General features: G+C 43.1%; 2 protein-coding genes across 3 annotated transcripts in view; both read right to left on the bottom strand.

Annotated features, from left to right (window-relative positions):
* The window catches only part of LOC309702293 (uncharacterized protein), a 202675-nt gene that overhangs the window by 131814 nt on the left and 45774 nt on the right, over positions 1–25087 (bottom strand). The window lies entirely within an intron of this gene.
* Positions 564–22543, bottom strand: LOC309700375 (NACHT, LRR and PYD domains-containing protein 12-like). The gene is made up of 10 exons (XM_082523895.1): positions 22429–22543; positions 22225–22344; positions 20042–20120; positions 17846–18050; positions 15915–17694; positions 15039–15522; positions 11115–11408; positions 10821–11066; positions 10463–10623; positions 564–871 (listed from the first exon to the last, which is right to left on the bottom strand). Exons 1-10 carry the CDS (start codon positions 22515–22517, stop codon positions 679–681), a joined length of 3651 nt encoding a protein of 1216 aa, XP_082380021.1. The 5' UTR covers positions 22518–22543; the 3' UTR covers positions 564–678.

The following is a 25087-nucleotide window of genomic DNA, read 5'->3' as shown; positions in this document are numbered from 1 at the left end:
CAAACAACAGAATGAGAATGAAATATTGATTCTAACAGGGCCCATAAACAGCATTAGCTTAGCAGCATTAGCTTATCAGAGTCTCCATCATGGTCACACAAATCCTTAGCGGAGCAAAGTGGCCTACTTAGCAATAGCTGCTGTAGAAAGCAAAGGGAAAACAGTATTAGCATTAGCTGCTAAATGTGCACTTGAGAACAAATCTATTGTGAATTCAGCCGTGAATGTAGTGTTTCCAGTAAGCTTCCATTTCCAAATGTTAGCTGCTCCTGTCTGCCTCTTTGTCACACACACAGACTGAAATGATTCACAGCCTTGTTTCATCCTTCTGTCAGTGTCACTGACTGTCACTGTGACTGTGGACATACAGCATGGGAAACACACACATGGCTGATACTTGTATCTAAAGTTACAAAATGTTGTCTCTGTCCAAATATTACCTAACTGTAAGTCTACTTTTAATGAAACTCTCAACATGACTTATCAGTTATCATTAATGTTCCTGCAAACAGACTCCTTGAAGACCCCCTACATAAATATCCATGTACTATCCAGCTAGACTAGTGTGTCTGTCCCTGAAAATATTCCTGCATGTGTGATTGTTCATGTCTCATCTGCAGGAAACAAACAGGAAGTGAGTGAAAGACACAGGAAATGATTCCAGCTCTTCCTCCTATATCAGACATTCTCTCCATACCTGAGAGTGTCCAGTCTCCAGCCTGGATCCTTCAGTCCAGCCGACAGAAGCTTCATTCCTGAGTCACCTGGATGATTGTAGCTCAGGTCCAGCTCTCTCAGATGGGAGGGGTTGGAGGTCAGAGCTGAGGCCAGAGAAGTACAGCCTTCCTCTGTGATCAGACAGCCTGACAGACTGCAGACACACAAAACAACAATCCATCTGTTATCCATCTCTATAGCAGCATAACTAAGTGATGGTTCAGGGTAACCTGATCCAGCTCTAACTATAAGTTTTATCAAAAAGGAAAGTTTGAAGCTGATCGTCAAAGTAGAGAGGGTGTCTGTCTCCTGAACTCAAACTGGGAGCTGCTTCCACACCCAGTCCAACATAGCCAGGCTTTCTTTGCTGCTTTGACAAAACCTCAAATCCCAGTCAGAGATGGTGAGCATCATCACAGTGATGATCATTTCTCTGTTAACCCAGGCTTTCTGCTTCAGGATCTGTGCACGCTCACAGAACAAGGAGACCTTTAAACATCATTTCACTAAATGGATGGACTGAGCTCAGCCTACAGATGAACTGGATAAATAAAGATTTGACCTCAGTGTGCTCAGTGTTCCTGTCTATTCCTAACATATTCCTAACATGATAGCTGCACTTTAGAGCTCTAAAACTGGAACTGACACATATTTAAACTCCACATGTTACTCAGTACATTCAGTTCTGACACTCGCCCACAGTCCAACAAAGGAAACATGGAGATCACATCAGTTTGTCACCAAAGTCTAATTATTCCAGAGGGCAGTGTTGATACAACTAAAGTTATTTTTAAGCAAAGTTGAGTTTTTTATCGTCGGAGTACTTCAAGTCTGAAGTATCACTTAAATGCATTACACGCTGTTGATGGCAGCAAACAAACCACCCAAACAAACAGAGTTGGGAGGCTTGGGCAGACTACGTAGATTCAGCTAGTGGGAGGAGTCAGGATAAAACCAAAGAAAGACAAGCTAACAAACACCACAGTGAAGTGAGTAGCTACAAACTTCAGGCCAATTAGTGTTGTTGAAGAAGTCGGTCTGAGGAACGTTCTTAGGATCAACAAATGACGGCATGTATGAGCCTCCCTCAAGACACACCATCACAAGAAGAACACATGAGCTGTAGAAAAAGGAGAGACTATGAAAGCCACAGCGTTACAACGTGCACCAGCTGTTGGTCTCTCTGTAGACCTGGGAGTTATAGTACATGATATTAATGAAGAGTGGGAGCTGCATTCTATAGCAAACAATTTGTTATGAGGTAATCAGCTGATCTTACTTTAACCGGAAGCCCTTCACAATAATTGCAATGCCTTTATTTTGTCCAACTACCATCAGTTCGTCTGTACTGATGGTAACTTAAAGTCACACTAATGCAGTTTAGTTTGTATAGTGTAAGTAGTAGAAGTATACTACAGTACTCTGATCACTGATAGGACAGATTTATGTAGATATACACCTTTGTGTTTAACATTACTGCATTATAGTACTGTGATCTTTGACCTTATATATGGTTATGTTAGCTATACTGACGTATGCATATAACTGGATATGTAACTTATCTATTCATCTTATTTGTCATGTATTTGTATTGTGTACTTCCTTTTTGTAAGAAACCACACACGTGATCACAGCCGCAAGAATCAATCAGTGAAAGAATAAAGTGCCTCAAACCAAACCTTAAGCTCCTTATTCCACACGCTGGGCCTTCAGTGGTGCTCTGGCTGACACACCAGAGTGACTGGAGTGCTAAAGAGTGAATCGGACACACCAGTGTAATCCCTGATATCTCCACTACATTTAATCGTCCTTCAGCCTGTGGCTGCAGTTAGCTGGTCTGCTAGTTAGCTGGTGTGCTAGTTAGCCGGTGTGCTATTTAGCCGGTTCGCTAGTCAGCTGGTGTGCTAGTTAGCCAGTGTGCTAGTTAGCCGGTTCGCTAGTTAGCTGGTCTGCTACTTAGCTGGTTTGCTAGATAGCCGGTGTGCTAGTTAGCTGGTGTGCTAATTAGCAGAAATGTGACTTTACAGCTCGGCCTCACTCACTGACATTAGTCAGATATGACTGAATCTATATCACACTTAAAGCTTTCTGTAAATGAAAGGCTCAGTGAAAACGAGGCACTTCAGTCAATTTTAAAACACACACTCTGAATATAACCTGATCCAGACCAGGTTATAGGTTCAGCATCAGTAACCACGGTGATGTAGCCAGGTAAACACTTATGCATTTATGCTCACAATCACTCCAGTTAACCCAGCATGCATGTTTTTGGACTGTGGGAGGAAGCAGAGAACCTGAAGACAACCTACACAGGCCACACTATCACCCTTATTTACAGAATTATAATTTAATTGGGTGATAAAGTAAAGAAAATAAATATTTTAATAAAAAAATATTCATAAATGAACTATTATTCAAGTAAGTAAGTAGAATATATTTATATAGCACATAATCTCGTTTGTATAGAAATGTCTTCATCTGCTTTTTCAAAGAGTCAGTGGAGTCTAGACAGCATAAAGATAACAGCAGGGAGTTCCACAGCCTCGGTGCCTGAAAAGCTCGATCCCCACGTGTGTTGAACCGAGTCTGTGGGACCAATAGTGACCTCTGACCTAAAGACCTAAGTGCTCGGTATGAAGCATGAGGTTTCAACAGGTCAGAGATGCACTGAGGAGCTTCACCATGTACAGCTCTAAAAGTTATGAGTATAATGTTAAAATGAACCCTAAAATTTAGTGGCAACCAATGAAGAGAAGCCAAAACTGGAGTAATGTGTGACCTCTTGTTTGTGCCAGTTAAAAGTCTCGCCGCAGCATTCTGTACAGTGTGAAGCTCCAGAGCTGATTTGTTGAGACAAGTAAAAAGACCATTACAATACTCCAAGTGAGTAGAGATAAAAGCATGAAGAATCATCTCAAGTTCTGCCTTTGACACCAGTCTGAGTTTAGAAATGTTTCTTGGATGATAAAAACAGTTTTGAAACAGTTGTTTAGAGAGTTTCTCAAGCAACATTGAACTGTCGAAAATAACACCTAAGTTTCTGAGACTCGATTTAATGGAAGGACCTAAAAACTGATCTGCTGCCTAATTTCTGAAGACATGTGATCAGGAGCAATGATCAAAGTTTCTGTTTTATCCGTATTAAACTGGAGAAAGTTGAAGTTTCACAATTATTTGATTCCTGAAAGACAATTATTTAAACAAGAAAATGTATCAAACTGAGAATCTTTGAAAGAACAGTATAACTTAATGTCTGAATGTCATCAGCGTAGAGATGATAAGAAATATTATTGTAATATCTGATAATTTGGCCTAGAGCAGGGGTGGGGAACTCCAGGCCTCGAGGGCCGGTGTCCTGCAGGTTTTAGGTCTAACCCTGGGTCAGCACACCTGAATCAAATTCATTACCAGGCCTCTGGAGAACCTCAGGACGTGTTGAGGAGGAATTTAACCATTTAAATCAGATGTGATGGATCAAGGAAACATCTAAAAACTGCAGGACACCAGCCCTCGAGGCCTGGCGTTTGTCACCTGTGGCCTAGAGGACGTATATAAACCAAAAAGAGAATCGGGCCTAAAACAGATCCTTGAGGTACCCCAGAAGGCAGAACGGATGTTTCAGACAACACATGATTCATACAGACAGTCAAAGATCTCTCAGATACAGTAGATACGACAAACCATTTTAAAGCAACACCAGTAATCCTGAACAAGTCCTTCAGCCTATTTATCATGATGCTGTGATCAACAGTATCAAAAGCAGAGGAGACATCCAACTCAGTGCACTCTCCAGAGTCTGCTGCCATCAGAATGTCACCACACACTTTAAGTTAAGCCATCTCAGTGGAGGACAGTTTACAGAAACCAGACTGGAAAATGTCCAGAACACTGTTTTTCTCCAGAAAGTCGTTAAGTTGTTCTGCAACTGTTTTTTCCACGTTCGTTCAATGATTCATTACAATCAGATTTAGTATAGACTGGTACACGAGGAATATCAGGAGAGACAATTTTCATAATTGTATCAAACAATACTTTGGTTCTTTTCTGAAGCCATTAGATTTGAAAACTATTCAGTTCCAGCTTTTTTATCATGTTGTTAAGTGAGGATATTGATTCCTTGAGATGTACTCGATGAACCTCAAGCTTGGAAGCCTTCCATAAACGTTCTAACTTGACAGAATATCTCTTGAAATTTTGAGTATTTTCATTTATCCAGGGATAGAAATTTGAAGAATGGACAACACTTTGCTTCAGAGGTGCCGCTGTGTCTAAATAAAATGGACAAAGTGTTGTCTCCAGGAGTTTAGCTGATTTAGAGTGGCCAGGTACGGTGGGTGTGCTCCGGTTAAAGAACACGGAGGCAGACTTCCAAATTCAGGTGATTTATTCGGTCTGTAGTGAGGATACAGTCACCTGACCTAAACCCAGTGGAGATGGTTTGGGATCAGTGTTGGGCAAGTGACTTTGAACAAGTAATTATAGTTAGTAGTTACCAAGAAGTAACTAGTAACTATTAGAGATGGACCGATCCGATATTACGTATCGGTATCGGTCCGATACTGACCTAAATTACTGGATCGGATATCGGAGAAAAATAAAAAATGTAATCCGATCCATTAAATATCACGAAAGCACCTCACAAAACTTGCAACACGCCGTAACTCACCTCAGAACGTTAGCACGTCGGAGCAGTGGCTGTGGCATGCGGGACCTGTCGGTGGTCTGGATAGCATTTGGAGCTTCGCTAGCAACCTGGCATTTCATCTCCGACAAAGTTATCCCGAGAGAAGTAAAGCAAGTGTGTAAGTCCATCTCTGAATGTTTGTAAAGCATTCCTGCGTTAAGCTTAACAAACGACTGCCTCTTCTTGCTGCTACTTCAATCATGAAACTGCTTAATGATCAGCTGATCGGCTTTTCTGTCGCGAGTCCGTCTCTCTTGTTTGTTTTTGGCCCACTTTGCACCAGAAAGAGGAAACCAGCGGCTGAACAACAGCAGCACGTTTAAGCTTGATCAGCTGTTGTTAGAATTTATTTAATATTACTTTCTACACCAGGATCTTTTTCTACGTAGCTGACGCTGGTAACTGTGCAGGGGCGGATCTAGCAAAGTTTAGCCAGGGGGGCCGATAGGGCATTAACAGGGAAAAGGGGGCACAAAGACATACTTTTCTTTCTTATTCTCATTTAAAATGTCTAGCTTTTAATAAATAATTATCTGACACCCAAAGTTTTAATTTGATGTAAAAGGAATAGCAGTCAATTACTGTATATAGTGACTATTAAGTCTAATATATATACCCTAGTAAGCTATAGTACTTTTTCCTTTGGGAAGGTACCATCTGTGCAGTCTGCAATTTTGTTGAAGAAAGATGTTGAATCTATTTAATATTTCTTGAAAAATAATTGATTTCTGTGCATTTTTTTTCACAATGCATCAAATTAAGGTTGATTACGTCGATTAAGCATCATGAGGTGGAGCGTGAGGGGTGGTTCCCTATTTTTTATTTATTTATTTTTGTTGTTGCTGGGAGTTGGAACCCTATTAGTTAGGTTGCTTAATATTTACGCTAAGTACTCTTTAAAATACCAGAATAGGGAGGATGGTGTAGGTTTAAGTTTATTAGATTGATCAGTATTGCTGAACTATGAAATATTTTTTTTTGCATACAGGTATAACAGAATAGCTTTAGTGTAGTTGTTGTTTTAAACTTTAGTATGAACTTATACAAAATGCAGCAAGATATTTAAAAAAACAGTTTTGTTGATTAAAAAACATTATATCGGATTCATATCGGTATCGGCAGATATCCAAATTTATGATATCGGTATCGGTATCGGACATAAAAAAGTGGTATCGTGCCATCTCTAGTAACTATACTACTAACTATAGTTAACTCTACGTAGTTACTTAGAGTTAAAATATTGTAAGTCAGTTACTAAAAGTAATTAATTACTTGAAAAGTAACTATTGCGTTACTTTAAAAAAAATGTTCAACCCTCTGGGGTCCAGGGTATAATTGGCCATTTTTAACTACTTTTGATTTGACCTCTATATTCCACCTTTAAAAACTATTTACTTTGCCTGTTTGGTATCATTCTTTTCAGCACAACCTCACGTGTCTGAATTTACAGTTATGTTTTCATTTTGACATACTGTATTAACACAATTGACCTAAAATCAGACAAAAAACAATATGAGTAGAAAAAGTTATATTTTTTACTGTTACAACCACAAACATGTTTAATAAATCATTAACTTGAAATCTAATAATTTTAATATTTTAATAATATTTTAATAATAATAATAATAATAATAATAATAATGGATTGCATTTATATAGCGCTTTTCGGGCCTTAAAGTGCTTTACAATGCCACTATTCATTCACTCTCACATTCACACACTGGTGGAGGCAATTACAGTTGTAGCCACAGCTGCCCTGGGGCAGACTGACAGAAGCGAGGCTGCCATATCGCACCATCGGCCCCTCTGGCCATCACCAGTAGGCGCTAGGTGAAGTGTCTTGCCCAAAGACACAATGACCGAGACTGTCCGAGCCGGGGCTCGAACCGGCAACCTTCCGGTTACAAGACGAACACCCTTAAAATCCTATACACAAGGTTTGCAAACAACCATTTTGTTATTTGTAACAATTTACCTTTTACCTTGATTTTTTAAAAATAACTATTTCAAACTATTTACAGAACAATCAGCTGTTCTGCATTAAATAAGATGCCACAAATTATTTGTGCCACTCCAAAAAAATAATTTCTGTCCACCATAAAGGAGAACATCACAGCCTGATACCTGCAGGTCTGACAGCAGCAGGTGTATCACTGCTGTTTCTACCTGGAGACACCGTTTACACTGTAATCTGCATTTGCTGGTTTTGTGGCAGCACCTGTAACAATTCCATTCAATTCAACTCTATTTATATAGTGCCAAATCACAACAGTCGCCTCAGGGCACTTAACATTCAGCAATTGCCTCATTGTTCTGACAGACAACATAAAACTATCCACTACACTACACACTAACTTTTTTTGTTCTTTTTTCCCCTACACACTAACTACACAACACAACATACTATGCACACACTCCAAATACGCTAAACGTCACAAATCTCTCACATCTCACACCGTCACTCCTAAAACTTCCCCCTCTTCCTAAACAACCAAATGTCATGTTGCTATATCATTTTTTTGATTGGTCGACATGGTTCATTTTTCCACCAACAGGAAAGGGATGATTTGGGGGTTTTTTTGCTCATAAGCAGAGAGTGCTTGCTGTGCTGTCCTTAGACAGTAAAAGTGACGAAACTATTGAGGAAAAAAACGCTGCGTATATATTGTTTATCATGACTCTGGTTTTATGTGACCTATCAACACAATTTAAAAACTGGTATATGTCACCTTGTTGCTTTGTAATCTTGAAGTGGTCATGTGATTGGCTTACCATGAATACTTTATTCTTCCTCAGCCAAACAGCAGCACTCATGCGATTGTTTTGCCCCCTTAGCTCCAGGTGTTGTGCCAAAAAGTGATCGTCTGCCAGAAAGTGATCGCTGTCCGCGGGAGTGCATGCAGCTGCTTAACCCTTTAAAGCCGGTCAGAGTGGGCACACTCTGTTTTGCGTAACATAATATTCCAGAAACACGCTTTGCCGATCCGATCAGCTGTTTGTAACACTTCCTACTTTGGAATTGACATCAGCGTGAACTATCGCATATCCGCCATGACCTGCCCAAAACCGGAAGTGATGTCATTTTTGCAGAAATGTATTTTTTACCATCATGGCCTCATAACCCTATACTAGTGTTTTTTAAAGTTATGTTTGACTTTCTGACTTTCTGAGTTGTTTCTGGGATGCTTAGGACTCATATTGCACTGCTGGAAATAGTTTATTTTGATGCATATGCTGCTTTTTTGCAAATTTGCACTATAATATTTATTTTCGTTTTTCCTGCAGTGTATAGAAATTAGTGTATTTCAAAAATAAAACTATGAAGACACTCAAAATAAATTTCATGTGGTGGGAAACTATTTTGTGCAACTTTTTTGTATTTACAGTTTTGAGGGATAAGCCTCTTAAATTTCTCTAACTAGAAATATATGTTAAAAAACAAAAACGATTTTCAATTTTTTTTTAGTTTATTGCACTTTTTGCAATTTATGTAATTTCTATGCACTTAATGCATGCATATTATTAAAATTTAGGCTGTAATGGTTGTATTGATGTAGAGCAACTTGAAATGCTCCCAAAAATGGCTCCACAGCATGTAAAAATATAATATAAGCTGTGGCGGACTTGGTTCTATGGTAAGTCTTAAAGGGTTAAAGCTGTAGCGCCCAGATTACTTATAGCTACTTCCATGCAGCTGATATAAGATTGGTTGTTGAAAAATAGTAACGCAACCGCACCGAATCCAATTCAGGATTTTGATTTCCATCACACTTCCACTGGATGCCCAGCTGTTCTCCTATTATGTGATTATCATCAACACAGAACTGGAGGATAAGACCGCGGTTCTGGGGGTTGGGAAGCTCATCTTGTAACCAGAAGGTTGCCAGTAGGATCTCTCTGTCTTGGTCGTTGTGTTCTTGGAACACAAGACACTTCACCTACTGCCTACTGGTGTTGGCCAGTGGGGCCGATGGTGCTCAGTCTGTCCCAAGGCAACTGTGGCTACAACTGTAGCTTACCTCCACCAGTGTGTGAATGTGAGACTGAATGAATAGTGGGATTATAAAGGGTCTTTGAGGGTCTCGAAAAGCACTATATAAATGCAATCCATTATTATTATTAAGAGCATCTTTAGGCCTGACTGTGCTCATTCTTCCTCCAACCTCTCCTTACCAAAGATAACAACTACATCAGTATTAGCTCAATAACAATTTCTGCAATTCAATTGTGGACATTCATTTTTAAACCTTGTGTAAAACGATAAAACCTAAAAGTCTGAGTATTATTCTTTGTGCAAACAGCTCTTGCAGGTTACCCCGGACTTAGTAATTAAATAATAATAATGAAAATAACCTTTCCTTTGAGCAGCTGTTCAGGCTACTAAACTCATCCCAGAAATAACAAGTGACACCATTAATAGTGGAGCTACCGTTAACAGGTGAAACTGATTTGACCTATAAGGCTACTGCAGTTACTTCTTATCAGGTTTAGTAGGGAAGACATCTGGATGAGGTAGTTAGTAGTATGTAGTTAGTACCGGGCGACTCCCCTCCCCCACATCGGCACCAGAACCCTGTATTATCTACAGGGTAAGAATGCCTGTTTTATCAAACTATGGCTATTACTACTGTGATCATTTGCAGCCCAGTGTGCCGCTCTCTCTGCTGGGATGAACCACTGGAGCTCACCCAGTCATCCCTTTCTTTCTCTCAAGAAGAAGTGAAATAAATGTATTTATTATGTTACGAGTCTAATATTCTTTAAATCAAACTGTAATGAATAAATGAAGCAAGAAGATTTGGTGGCTCCAAGTGTTGTAGAAGAAAAGATAAACATCTCATTTTGAGAAATCAGCCTTTAAAATTAAGTAAGTACTGTGAATAAAAAAGTAACAGCAAACCAATCGGTAGTCGCCAATTACTTTTGAAAGTAATTCAGAGTCCAATTATCCACTCAAATGTAAATAAAAGTTCACTTGACAGCTGTATAAAGGTTACCTGTTTATACAATAATATAAGTCACATTTCAAATGATCATCTGTGGAAAAGTTTGAATCCTGACCTGAGAGTTTCCACTGCACACTGTGAACTCTTTAGTCCAGCGGACAGAAGCTTCACTCCTGAATCCTGCAGGTCAGAGTTACTCAGGTCCAGCTCTCTCAGACTGGAGGACTGGGAGCTGAGGACTGAGCACAGAGCTTCACAGCTTCTCTCTGACAGGTTACAGCCACTCAGTCTGAAAAATAAAAGACAATCTATAAAACAAGTACTCATGTAGAGTTTGTTAATACATTTCACAACATTAAATGTTGACTTTCTATTTTTAAAGGAAACATAAACATACTAAGATACAACATCATATGTATGAACTTTAATTAATAATTCTAAAAACTAAATGTTTTCTGATCTGACCTCAGAGTATTCAGTTTACAGTTTAAACGTTGTAGTCCAGCAGACAGAAGCTTCACTCCTGAATCCTGCAGCTTTCTGATACTCAGGTCCAGCTCTGTCAGACTAGAGGACTGCGAGCTGAGAACTGAGGACAGAGCTTCACAGTTTTCCTCTGAGAGTTCACAGATGTTAAGTCTGAAGATAAAAACATGAATAAAGATTGTTGTTAAAGTGTAATCAGGGTGCAATAGCTTATTGTCTTGTGCTGAGCAGGTTAGTATAAGTTCACTTTAACTTATAAATGAATAAAAATGCTATGGAACAAGGATAACTGGATAAAGTTTACCTTTACTGGTTAAATTATTGATTATTTTTGTTAGTTGATATAAACAAAACCAAACATCAAACATATAAACAAACAGAACTAAACAGAATACAAATTGATCTGACCTCAGAATATTCAGTTTGGCGTGTGGACTCTCCACTGCAGCAGACAGAAGCTTTACTGCTGAAGCTTTCAGGCTGTTGGTACTCAGGTCCAGCTCTCTCAGACTACAGGACTGGGAGCTGACCACTGACAACAAATTTTCACAGCCTTCCTCTGAGATGTTACAGCTGCTCAGTCTGGGAGAGAAAGGGAAAAAACAAAACAAAACAAAAAATATATGTGATCAAATGAAATTTGTTTATATGTTAAACCTTTTAAAAAAAACAAAAAAAAAACAACCTATGACACTATGAGTGCTACCAGTCCAGTGCACACGATTGGTACCTTGATGGTACCTTGCTCAGGGGTACCATCAAGGTAGCTGTTCGGTGGATTCGACCCCTGACCTTATGATCATGGGGCGACCACTCTACCTACTGAGCTAATAATTCTGTGTACACTATCATACAATATTAACTAAAACAATTATTTTAGAAAATCTTACTAATTCAGTAATTGTTATGCTATTTAACTGTGAGTAACACTGGATTTTAAACACTAGCTGTATAAAACTCCTCCTGTTAAAGGTGTGTATAAAGGAGATGAGCTGAAATGCAGACTTCATGGAGAATGTTTGCTGTCAGGATATATCAAAGACAAAGCAGAGATCCATCCAGTCTCTTCCACTAAGCCCACAGAGGGAAAGACAACCATTCTCACACACACACACCTGCATGAAGTTTAGATCACCAGGTAATCTAACTGCATGTCTGTGGACAGTGGGAAGAAACTGTAGAGGACCCAGAGAGAACCCACTGTAATTCTGTGGGAACACTGGTTATGGAAGCCTTACAGTTAGATATGAATACTGTCAAGAAACAGGACCTGAGTGGCAATTTCAATTATGAAGCCCAAGTTCTCCTCCTTGAATCGCTACCTTATCGTGGTGGAGGGGTTTGTGTGTCCCAGGGATCCCAGGGGCTATGTTGTCTGGGGGCTTTTGCCCCCTGGTAGGGTCTCCCATGGCAAATTGGTCCTGGGTGAGGGACCAGACAAAGAGCGATTCAGAAGACCCTTATGAAAAGGATATCGAGAGAACAGTTTACCCTCCCCGGGATAGGGTTACCAGGGCCCCCCCCTGGAGCCAGGCCCGGGGAGGGTGCCCGAGGGCGAGCGTCTGGTGGCCGGGCCTTAGTCCATGGGGCCCGGCCGGGCACAGCCCGAAGAGGAGACATGGGCCCATCCTCCCGCAGGCCCACCACCCGCAGGAGGCGCCATAGGGGTCGGGTGCATTGTGTGCCGGGTGGCGGCCAGGAGCGGAGGCCCTGGTGGACTGACCCCCAGCTGCCAAGACTGGCAATAGGGACATGGAATGTCACCTCTCTGGTGGGGAAGGAGCCTGAGTTAGTGCGTGAGGTTGAGAGGTACCGGCTAGATATAGTCGGGCTCACCTCTACGCATGGCTTGGGCTCTGGAACCAGTCTCCTGGAGAGGGGCTGGACTCTGTCTCAGTCTGGAGTTGCCCCTGGTGAGAGGCGGCGGGCTGGGTGGGTATTCTAATATCCCCTCGGCTTGCTGCCGGTACGTTGGGGATTTTCCCGGTGGACGAGAGGGTTTGTTCCCTGCGCCTTAGGGTCGGGGAACGGGTCCTGACTGTCATCTGCGCTTATGCGCCGAGTGGTAGTTCAGAGTTCCTAGAGTCCCTGGAGGGGGGGGGGGGGGGGTGCTGGAAGGTGCTCCACCTGGAGACTCTGTTGTCCTGCTGGGAGACTTCAATGCTCACGTGGGTAACGACAGCGAGACCTGGAGGGGCTTGATTGGGAGGAACAGCCTCCCTGATCTGAACCCGAGCGGTGCTTTGTTATTGGACTTCTGTGCTAATCACAGTTTGGCCATAATGAACACCCTGTTCGAACATAAGAGTGTCCATAAGTGCACGTGGCACCAGGACGCTCTAGGCCGTAGGTCGATGATCGATTTTGTAATCGTATCACCAGACCTGCGATCATATGTTCTGGACACTCGGGTAAAGAGAGGGGCTGAGCTGTCAACTGATCACCACCTGGTGGTGAGTTGGATCAGGTGGCGGGGGAGGACGCTGGACAGACCTGGTGCACCTAAACGCGTAGTGAGGGTGTGCTGGGAACGTCTAGCAGAGGCCCCAGTCTGCGAGATCTTCAACGCACACCTCCGGCAGAGCTTCAACAGCATTCCGAGGGAGACTGGGGACATTGAGTCCGAATGGACCATGTTCAGCGTCTCCATTGCCAAAGCTGCTGCATTGAGCTGCGGCCGCAAGGTGGTTGGTACCTGCCGTGGTGGTAATCCCCGAACCAAATGGTGGACACCAGAGGTGAAGGGAGCCACCAGGCTGAAGAAGGAGTCCTATCGGGCTTGGTTAGCCTGTGGGACTCCGGAGGCAGCCTACAGGTATCGACAGGCCAAGCGGAATGTGGCTCGGGCAGTGGCTGAAGCAAAAACTCGGGTGTGGGAGGAGTTCGGAGAGGCCATGGAAAAAGACTTTCGGACTGCCTCGAAGAGATTCTGGCAAACCGTCAGGCGTCTCAGGAGGGGAAAGCGGTGCTCTACCTGCACTGTGTATAGTGCTGGCGGAGCGCTGCTGACGTCGACTGAGAAAATTGTTAGGCGGTGGAAGGAATACTTCGAGGACCTCCTTAATCCCACTGACACGTCTTCCGAGGAGGAAGCAAAGTCTGGGGATGAGGGGAATGACCCGCCAATTTCCGGGGGCGAGGTCACTGAAGCAGTTAAACAACTCCTTGGTGGCAGAGCCCCTGGTGTTGATGAGGTCCGCCCCGAGTTCCTGAAGGCTTTGGACGTTGTAGGGCTGTCCTGGTTGACACGCCTCTGCAATGTTGCATGGTGATCAGGGGCAGTACCTGTGGACTGGCAGACCGGGGTGGTGGTCCCCATCTTTAAGAAGGGGGACCGGAGGGTGTGTTCCAACTACAGGGGTATCACACTCCTCAGCCTCCCTGGGAAAGTCTATGCCAGGGTGCTGGAAAGGAGAGTTCGTCCGCTAGTCGAACCTCGGATACAGGAGGAACAATGCGGTTTTCGTCCTGGTCGCGGAACACTGGACCAGCTCTTTATCCTCTCGAGGATACTTGAGGGTGCATGGGAGTTTGCCCAACCAGTCTACATGTGTTTTGTGGACTTGGAGAAGGCATTCGACCATGTCCCTCGGGGTGTCCTGTGGGAGGTGTTGCGGGAGTATGGGGTGTCTGGCCCATTGCTACGGGCCATTCGATCCCTATACAACCATTGCAAGAGCTTGGTTCGCATTGCCGGCAATAAGTCGGACTCGTTCCCGGTGGGTGATGGGCTCCGCCAGGGCTGCCCTTTGTCTCCGGTTCTGTTCATAATTTTTATGGGCAGGATTTCTAGGCGCAGCCAAGTGGCGGAGGGCTTTCGCTTTGGTGGCCTCAGAATCTCATCTCTGATTTTTGCGGATGATGTGGTTCTGTTGGCTTCATCGGGTGAGGGCCTCCAGCTCGCACTGGAACGGTTCGCAGCCGAGTGTGAAGCAGCGGGAATGAGGATCAGCACCTCCAAATCTGAGGCCATGGTTCTCAGCCGGAAAAGGGTGGAGTGCCCACTCTGGGTCGGGGATGAGTTCCTGCCCCAAGTGGAGGAGTTCAAGTATCTCGGGGTCTTGTTCGCGAGTGATGGGAGAAGGGAGCCGGAGATCGACAGACGGATTGGGGCTGCAGCTGCAGTAATGCGGACGCTGCACCGGTCCGTCGTGGTGAAGAGGGAGCTGAGTGTAAAAGCGAAGCTCTCAATTTACCGGTCGATCTACGTCCCTACCCTCACCTATGGCCACGAGCTGTGGGTAGTGACCGAAAGAACGAGATCGCGGATACAAGCGGCAGAAATGAGCTTCCTCCGAAGGGTGGCTGGCCTCTCCCTTAGAGATAGGGTGGGAAGTTCGGCCATCCGGGAGGGGCTCAGAGTAGAGCCGCTGCTGCTCCACATCGAAAGGAGCCAGCTGAGGTGGTTCGGGCATCTGACAAGGATACCCCCTGGGCGCCTCCTGGGTGAGGTGTTCCAGGCATGTCCCACCAGGAGGAGGCCCCGGGGCAGACCCAGGACACGCTGGAGAGATTATATCTCTCGGCTGGCCTGGGAACGCCTTGGTATTCCCCCGGATAAGCTGGAGGAGGTGGCTGGGGAGAGGGAGGTCTGGGCCTCTTTGCTTAGGCTGCTGCCCCCGCGACCCGGCCTCAGATAAAGCGGATGAAGATGGATGGATGGATGGAAGCCCAAGTTTTCCCTCCATCCTGGATGAAAACAGGACAGTCACAGCAGAGATTTATAATAAAAAAGGGAGAGTGTGCACTGAAAATGAGATAAAAAACAAACTGCTGGATTTGGAGACGTGAACAAGCTGACGATAATAAACCTGTCAGAGGGGCTGAAGGATCAGAGCTCATGTTCTTATTGGCTGGGCCTGGATTGTACTTTGATAAGAGATATAGACAAAAATGTGTCAGAAATACTGACACGGCCTGCTGGACTGAAAAAATATTTACTGAGTGAATGATAATCATTTAATTCACTATTTTTATGTTTTTTAACTGTTCTTTGAACTCAGCATTTCTGATTTATTTCCCATGGTTTTAAGATTTTTATCGATTATAAGATTTTAAGCAATGAGTTCATGTTTACTTACAGAGCTTTATTGGAGGCTTTGACCACTGGCAGCATTCTCAGAAGAGCCTCCTCTGAAGCAGAATATTTCTTAAAGTCAAACTCATCCAGATCTTCTTCTGATGACAGTAACATGAAGGTCAGAGCTGAGCACTGAGCAGGAGACAGTTTACCTGTGGAGAGACTTCCTGAAGTCCTGTATTGTTGGATCTCCTCCACTAGAGAACGATCATTCAGTTCATTCAGACAGTGGATCAGATTGATGCTTTTCTCTGCAGACAGATCCTCACTGAGCTTCTTCTTGATGTACTGGACTGTTTCCTGATTGGTCTGTGAGCTACTTCCTGTTTGTGTCATCAGACCTCGTAGGAGAGTCTGATTGGTCTGCAGTGAAAGACCCAGGAGGAAGCGGAGGAACAAGTCCAGGTGTCCATTTGGACTCTGTAAGGCCTTGTTCACAGCACTCTGGTGGAGAGATGGTTTAAACCACCAGGAGGTTGTTTGTTGTTGTTCCAGCAGATTGAGTCCAGAGTTGCTGAAGGTCAGATGGACATGAAGAGCAGCCAGAAACTCCTGAACACTCAGATGGATGAAGCAGAACACCTTGTCCTGGTACAGTCCTCTCTCCTCTTTAAAGATCTGTGTGAACACTCCTGAGTACACTGAGGCTGCTCTGATATCGATGCCACACTCTGTCAGGTCTGATTCATAGAAGATCAGGTTTCCTTTCTGCAGCTGATCAAAAGCCAGTTTTCCCAGAGACTCCATCATCTTCCTGCTCTCTGGACTCCAGTGTGGATCTGTCTCAGCTCCTCCATCATACTTGACCTTCTTCACTTTGGCCTGAACCACCAGGAAGTGGATGTACATCTCAGTCAGGGTCTTGGGCAGCTGTCCTCCCTCTCTGGTTTCCAGCACATCCTCCAGAACTGTAGCAGTGATCCAGCAGAAGACTGGGATGTGACACATGATGTGGAGGCTTCGTGATGTCTTGATGTGGGAGATGATCCTGCTGGCCTGCTTCTTATCTCTGAATCTCTTCCTGAAGTACTCCTCCTTCTGTGGGTCAGTGAACCCTCTGACCTCTGTCACCATGCCGACACAGTCAGGAGGGATCTGATTGGCTGCTGCAGGTCGTGTGGTTATCCAGAGGCGAGCAGAGGGAAGCAGTTTCCCCCTGATGAGGTTTATCAGCAGCACATCCACTGAGGTGGACTTTCTAGGGTCAGTTAGGATTGTAGTTTTGTGGAAGTCCAGAGGAAGTCGACACTCATCCAGACCATCAAAGATGAACACAACCTGGAAGTCTTCAAAGCTGCAGATTCCTGCTTCTTTGGTTTCAGTAAAGAAGTGATGAACAAGTCCCACCAAGCTGAACTTTTCCTCTTTCAGCACATTCAGCTCTCTGAAAGTGAATGGAAATATGAACTGGATGTCCTGGTTGGCTTTGTCTTCAGCCCAGTCCAGGCTGTATTTCTGTGTTAAGACTGTTTTCCCAATGCCAGCCACTCCCTTTGTCAGCACTGTTCTGATTGGTTCATCTCTTCCAGGTGAGGCTTTAAAGATGTCTTCTTGTCTGATGGTTGTTTCTGGTCTGTCTGGTTTCCTGGATGCTGTTTCAATCTGTCTGACCTCATGTTCATCATTGACCTCTGCAGTCCCTCCCTCTGTGATGTAGAGCTCTGTGTAGATCTGATTCAGGAGGGTTGGGTTTCCTGCTTTAGCGATGCCCTCAAACACACACTGGAACTTCTTCTTCAGGGTGGATTTAAGGTTACGATGACAAACTGCAGCTTGAAGCTCTGAATAATAATAATAAAAATACAACTTTAACAATCATATTTTACAAAATGCTGATGACAATTTCTGACCCACTGAGAAATGACTGAACACAATGGTGTCACAAGTGTCTCATTTATCCAGCAGCTTAAATCTTTAGATAAATCCTCTTACGTCTCTGCAGACGGTCAGCCAGCTCCTCCTGCTTCATTCTCCTCAGGAAGTCCACTGTGATCTTCACAAATGCCTCTCTGCTGTTTCTCCTCTGCTCATCATCCTCCCTCTGAAACTCCAAGCACTGGGGCTTATTTGGATTCAGAGCCTTCTGGATCTTCTTCAGCTCGTTCTTCACAAAAGTGATGATGTTGTCCTCCAGCAGCTGGAACAGAATACTTTATGAATGACCCACCACTCTGAACTTTAGTCCACACAACATCCACTTCTTTACCATCAAGGGGCATATCATCCACGAACTCTTTACCAATTATAGGTTTGACTTTATCTGATTAACTGAGACTTTGTCCACAACTCCATGATCCCAAAACGTTGATGCTGTTCATATGAATGCAGCGATTTCAGTGGGAGAAACATTTCACTGGTGTTCAGAGCTGAACTACCAACAGGTTGATGATCAAAGCCAGAAACTTGGAGATGTTTCAGGTGACTGAGTTGATCGTACAGACAGCTGGTCTTAAAGGTTCACTCTGTTTACACATACAGATCAGTATTTAAGGTTTGACTCTCATCATCCACTGGAGCACAAACTGGGCGTCATCAGGACACTACAACACAGAACAAACACCATCCCCACAGACACAGCAGCCAGGGAAGCAGAAGAACTTCACATCAAGAAGGTCCTGAGTAAATGTGAACGCTGGTTTGAGGGCGGAGTCAAGGAGGCCATTTATGTGAAAAGGAAAGACCATCTCTGAATGGAGGAGGGGCCTAAGGGTACAACTGTCACCATCTTACATGCTGTGATTGCAGCCATTCCCCAGCTCTCTGTGAACTGGACTCATGACCATTGATCAACAACCATTGATCAATGGTCCTGACAATATGCGTACCAATGATCAATGAACTGACCTCCCAGCCCATTGTTCCTTCAGTGGGCTGGTTTCAGTCATACAAATGTCCTGTTTATGAGATTGAAACCTGCAGTCAGCTGAGACTGAAGAAGTCACCTGATGATGATGAAACGTTTCTCCCACTGAAAACATCCAGATGAACAGAATCAAGCTTTTTGGGATTTACGTACCTGGATGATTGAGCATCAAGACACAACTCTGTGACTTTTCTCAGATGAATAAATCCTCTCCTCCAGCTTTGTTTACATCTACCAGCCCTGTGGCGCTGCCCAGGGAAATAATCTATGTGAGAGGTGGAAAGTCATACAGGTGTCTGCTCCTGCCTTCAGTTATTTTATCTACTGTGTGTCAACTGGCTGAACCTCCTCCAACTGTCTACTGTCTCCCTAAACTCAACAATGACTTCGTGATCTATCCATTCTCTGACCAAAGACATCCTGCTGCAGGAGGTTAACATAGCAGCCAATGATGATCCCACTCACTGTGAACAACACATTTGGACCTGATTTGCTGCTCTGGTTTACACGTGAACTTCCACTGCTGCTGTCACCAACTTGAGAGGCTCTACAGAAAAACTGGACTTGTCCATAAAAAGATGTATAAAAATCATAAACTACATTATAAGGACAGCATTGCTCAATCAACTCTAATTACTACTGACATGTTATCTCTTCTAACTAAGGTAAAGACACTCAAACTTGCTGCTTTCAGTGAGAAGTCAAATGTCTGAATATGAGCTGGAAGCTGCTGAGAGTCCTCCTCCTTCCCGTGGGGTTTACTTTCTCTACTACTTTCACTATAAACACGCCCCTTTCATGCACCTGCAGAGGGCCACCAGCAGATGGAGCTGTCTTAAACAAATCCACTTGGATAGTTAGCTGTAGATGATTTTCTCAGTATGATTGTAGGATTTTGAGTTATTCTTCAGATTTATTTAAACTCTTATATTGAGCACAAGTGTTGAGCGACCCATAATTTCTCTGTACTTTTCATAAGAGCAGCCAGACTTTCAGCTAGTTTTTCTTTTTTAAGAGCTCAAAGATATTGAAGAAACAGTTATTCAGCTTCATTCCCACTGATCTCGACTACAAACTGTTTCACTTTGGTTTCTGTTTAAAGCCTCGATGTTTAAAACGTTTCCCTGTGATCACATTTGCACCGTCTGATTTCAAAGTTTGTTTCTTTTGGTCATTTAGTCCACAGAGTCCTTGGTGTTCTGAAAGGGACCTATAAATAAATGCATTATTATTAATAATAAAGTAGTTGTTGTACATGTACAGACCATAAATATGGAGTCCAGCTGTGTTTGATGCTGCTGGGCAGACTGACCACTGGGAACCTCTGAGCTCTGCTGGTCCACTCTGTGGAGGAACCATGAAGGATTAGATCAACACAGGATAAAGATCCAGGAGTTTCTGCTCAAATAACTTCATCTGAATCAAGTCTGTCAAGTTTTAGACTCTCAGATTCTGAAGATATATTTTCTGTTTTCTATGAACTTTCTTTCATCAGTGATGGAAGTGATGATGCTGCAGAAGCTCAGAGGAAACTTTGAGACTTCATCAAACTGATAAATTCACTCACTGGAAGGTAAAACTGTGATGAACCATCAACTAATGCTCTCAGGAGGCCACAGGTCCCTGAATGTAACTGTGCAGTAGATTCAACGAGTGTTTGAAACCTGACCACTTCCATATGTTTTCATTCTAACACAAGAAGTCCTTTTCTCATTGCTTTGATTTGAGTTTTCATTTGAGTTTTCTGAGTCTCGTATTTGGAGTCGAGTCTAATCAATGATCTGACAGAAGAACATTAAAAAGGATTTACCAGTGCTGTCAAAATTAACATGTAGGGTTAGGGGTTCATCTGTTATCATGATTAACATGATAAAAACCTTTAACACGACACATCTGGAGAGCAGAACGACTCAAAATCCCTGAAATGTTTCAAAAAAATAACAACGACCAACATGAAGGATTCTGCACATCGTGACAGAAGGAATTTTCTTTTCACCGAAGCACTTCCAGCTTAAAATATCACAACGATGCAAAGCACTGATGACACAACTGCCAAGTGGACAAACTGCAGACCTGTTAGTGTTGTTAATAACATAGTTTTGGTTCCTCGTGTCAAAGACTTGAAGAAGAGTGACAGAGAGTGTTAGACTGCTGCAGGATCAGTGCCACCTCCACAGACCTGTGAAGAAAATGATTGTTTGACAGATGGGCTCAGATTCAGGATCAGCTGAGGAGTTTGTGGCTGACAGAATCCTGCAGGTACAGAGCAGAGCCCATCATTAGCATGCAGGACTGTCCCTGGGGGGGTCGGCTCATTCAGGAGGTTAATCAATGTTTACATGTTCAATAAACATGTTAAGTGTGTAAATTTGCCCTTTTCTCTCGAGTCTGTTTGCTCATGAAATGAACTTTGATTCGTTTACATTAAAAATGATGTTTAATGGTGATTAATCCAAATGAATCCACAGTAACCCTGTGATGAGTCTGATTAAACATTTTCATTAACAGCAGTAATATAGATTATATATTATTATATATTAGTGCACACTTAGCTTTTAGCATATATGTTTGTTCCAAAGTTGTATTTACAGCAGAGAAGCTGAGTTAAAGACTGAAAACTATTCAAAGTCTCTTTGAATTGAAGCGTTTAACATTCTTTGTGTTTATTCTGCATTGACTTCATTATATGGTGTAAACGTCTGTTACAGGCTTAAATATAAAGTTGGAAAAATGTAACTGCAGCTATTGATCAAGTAATTGTGATTAATCAGGATTAATGACAGAAGATTGTGTCATTAATTAGTCATGTTTTAATCTACTGACAGCACTAGTGTTCACTCTGGTGCCTCCAACTGTTTTACGCCCTTTCAACACCTTCGTGGTCAAAAGTGTACACGCACAAAATCTACAATAAAACCCTCATGCAGCAATAGGACAGACACACAATCCATTTATCTCTGTGTCTCAAACACACACACGTGTATTCAAAGCCTCGATTTGTTCATATTTCATCTGTTGTGTTTTTATCTTCAGCGTTTTCAGTGTTGCTGCATTTACACCAAAAATGTTTCCATTGATGAATCAGATTGATTTGAATGTGTTTCATCCATACAAATCCCTCCCTGGTGGTCACATGACTCTATAACATAACAGGAGTCATGTGACAAGAGTTTCATGCTGTAAAATGTCAAAATGGTTGAATGTGGTGGAGTAAAAATGTGAGATATCAACTACTTTTCTTCAATATGAAATGTTTGCAGGGCCTGACAGGAAGTGGACGGACGCTCTGATCACTTCCTGTTTGCTGAAGTGGGTTTTCAGTTGTTTAGAAACCAAAGGCTTGTTTTAAAAGACAGTTTAAATGGGACTGAGGGAACGACGTGTTTGTAGTTTATATCCAACAACATCGAGCAGTTTAATCAAAGAGTTCATGTTGCTAACAGCTCACCTCTCTGCAGCAGACACAGGCTGGACTTTAAAATGAATGTAGCGCTCTTCAGACCAGTCACTCCTTAAGGACACACAGCTGGCTTCAGGTTCATGTTTACGTTTAGTTCCTTGTTTCTTCCTGTGAATAATGATGCAGCAGTGATGTGAGTGCTGAGCTGTGACATGGAGAAGAGTCATGGACAGTTAGAGATGGTCATCTCACCTCTGAGCTTTGGTCTGGCTCTCATGTTCCCCACACAGAGTGCTTTTAGAGGGAGGGGCTCCCTCCTCTCTGTCCTCACACTGATCCATGCTGCTCAATTCAGCTCACACACACTTTCTACCTGCAGAGGAAACACAAATCATTCATGTGCACATCAGCTGAAATCCTCCTTTCATCATGTGTGCTGTCCAAATATCAGCTGCTTCTTTCCTGCTTCATCTCAGTGTCAGCTGGATGCAGTCAGACAGCAGTGTGAGGCAGAGGAAGCTGCCATCAGCTGCTCTGCTATCAGGCCACTAGATGGAGCCTGAAGCACACACACGATGCATTCACTGACACACACTGATTCACTGTGACTGGAAGCTTCAGTCAGTCCAACACGTGTGAACAACATTTTAAACATTTCAGCTGATCCAGGATTCAAAGAGGATCAGCAGAGTTAAAGCTTCACACTAATTCTTGCTGCTGAGTTTGCAGAGAACTGCACACACACTGATTCACTGCTAATGAGAAGCTTCTTCCATCCAGTAATTCATCATCCATCAGCTCTGCTGCTGCTCTCAGTCCTGGACTCTGATCACACACTAAAAGCAGCTTTTTAACTCGTGTCTGTAAGAACTCTTAGTGTTAGCTTAGTGTTAGCTTAGCTTTAGCTTAGTGTTAGCTTAGCGTTAGCTTAGTGTTAGCATGCTGTGTGCTAGCTTAGCGTCAGAGCTCTGCAGGTAGGGTTGCCAACCGTCCCTTAAAATACGGAATCGTCCCGTATTTAGAAACAAAAGCACACGTCCCGTATTGAGCTAATAAGGGACGCACTTTGTCCCGTAATACAGTGAGAATCAAAAGTAGTCTATAACTTTTAATGGAATTAACGCTTTGTTTGAAAACATAATTCCCAGCCCCTCTCCTGCTTTGTGACCAATGAGCTGACAGCACACTTATGACAATTCGAGTATGACAATTCAGATTACTGCTCATCTCATTGGTCGAGGAAAGGTCGCTTGCGGAGAAAATACCGGAAGACAACAGATGACCACAACAAGAAGCATGGCCAACAGGGAAACAAACGCCGACACGGCGGTGCAAGTCTCGGACGACAGTACACCTAAAGCTGGGCAGACACTGTGTGATTTTTTCAGTCACGTTATTCAGCTCCTGCTCAAACTGCACGATTGACTCGCAGGGTTAGAAGTTGGTAGGTCACGATGTACTCTCACACTATACGGCCCGATGCTCTGATGCGACCTGAGTGCTCACACTGTGCCTCCATAAAATTAAGGTTATAACAGAAAATCTGTCGCTCGCTCTGTCTTTCACTCACACAGACACACCACCACCACCAACTTTGCTAAATTGCTAATGAAAAACATGATCAGCTGTGATTAAGCAGCAGTGTAAATCCAACTATTTTCACGGTTGTTGTGGTCGTGATAATTTTGTGAGGCCACATCGAAAAGGCTCGGATGAGCTTTCCAAAGTTCTACAAGTTGTGCCTCCATCGCTTGTGTCCAGATCACACGCTGCACAGCCGCGCTGCGCCGTCTTTTTCACCGACGTTTACGTGTTTGCGCATGAGCAGTGTGAGCGGCTGTGGTGACACCCTCACGAGCGATTGATGATCGGGAGCTGGTCGTGAGGTGTTAATCACTTCTCGTTACCCCACGTATACTACACGACGCACGATGAAGGCCAAAATCGGTCCGATCGCCAAAACCGTCGCACGACTCAAAAATCGTCTCAAAATGGGCCTAAAACCGCACAGTGTGAGCCCAGCATCAGAGCAGCAATGTTTGTTCCCCTCAGAGAAAGGGAAGAATGGGAAAAGGAAAACACCTGGCTGGAAAAAGTTAATATGGGCATGTGCAGTGAATATCAGCGCTATGTGGCCAGAAGTGTGATAATATAATTTATTTTGTGTAATAAACAACTGCAAGGATAGATGATTACAACAAATAGATGACTAATACATAAAAGTAATACATAGATGAATAATGATGATGAGTTAAGATGCGTAATCATGGGAACAAGCGGGTTTACAAACAGGAGCAGCTGATTAGCATTAGAAAAGCTGAAATAATACCTCAACTGAAGCCAATTGTACTAAATGCACTAAATGTGCACTGTTACAAGAATATTTTTCTTTCTATTGTTTTCTATTATTTTAAGTTAAGCAGGACAGAGTGCTTTTAAAGAAAGATTTACTTATATTCTCAAAAGTTAAGCATGACAGGCTTCTGTTTAAGAAGGAGACCTGTTTTACTGTGTTAATGTTGTCATTTTGAGCTAAAAATAAATGGCTAAATGATCATTTGTTTCACATGTGTTCATATCACAAAGAATAGAATATGCATGTACTTAAATCAACTTCAAGTCAAATGGTTAAAAAAAATAATTTCACACACAAAAAAAGAGCTAGAAAATTCACCACACTGGGAAGGGTGAAGACAACTGGGTTGCCCGGCCCTGGCCACGAGGTGTCCCTTATTTATTTTTCAGGGAGTTGGCAACCCTATCTGCAGGTGTCTCGTGTGTAAACATTAATCACAGTGACAGTAAAGGAGGTAAAGGGCTGTGACGTCATCACGTACGCTGCGTCCTCTGTGGGCTCTGAGTGAACTCAAAGTACAAACTACAAGTACACAAACACGAACGTAGCTCAGAG

This window comes from Aulonocara stuartgranti (genome assembly GCF_965226115.1).
Source record: "Aulonocara stuartgranti genome assembly, chromosome: 3".
NCBI lineage: Eukaryota > Metazoa > Chordata > Actinopteri > Cichliformes > Cichlidae > Aulonocara > Aulonocara stuartgranti.
This window is presented reverse-complemented; position numbering and strand designations above follow the sequence as displayed.

Excerpts from the sequence above, each read along its gene's own strand:
- LOC309700375 (XM_082523895.1), bottom strand. The coding sequence starts at position 22,517 with ATGGATCAGTGTGAGGACAGAGAGGAGGGAGCCCCTCCCTCTAAAAGC. Across the intron at positions 20,121-22,224 it reads CCTGTGTCTGCTGCAGAGAG|AGTGGACCAGCAGAGCTCAG; the intron begins GTGAGCTGTTAG and ends GTTCCTCCACAG. Across the intron at positions 17,695-17,845 it reads GGCTGACCGTCTGCAGAGAC|AGCTTCAAGCTGCAGTTTGT; the intron begins GTAAGAGGATTT and ends ATTATTATTCAG.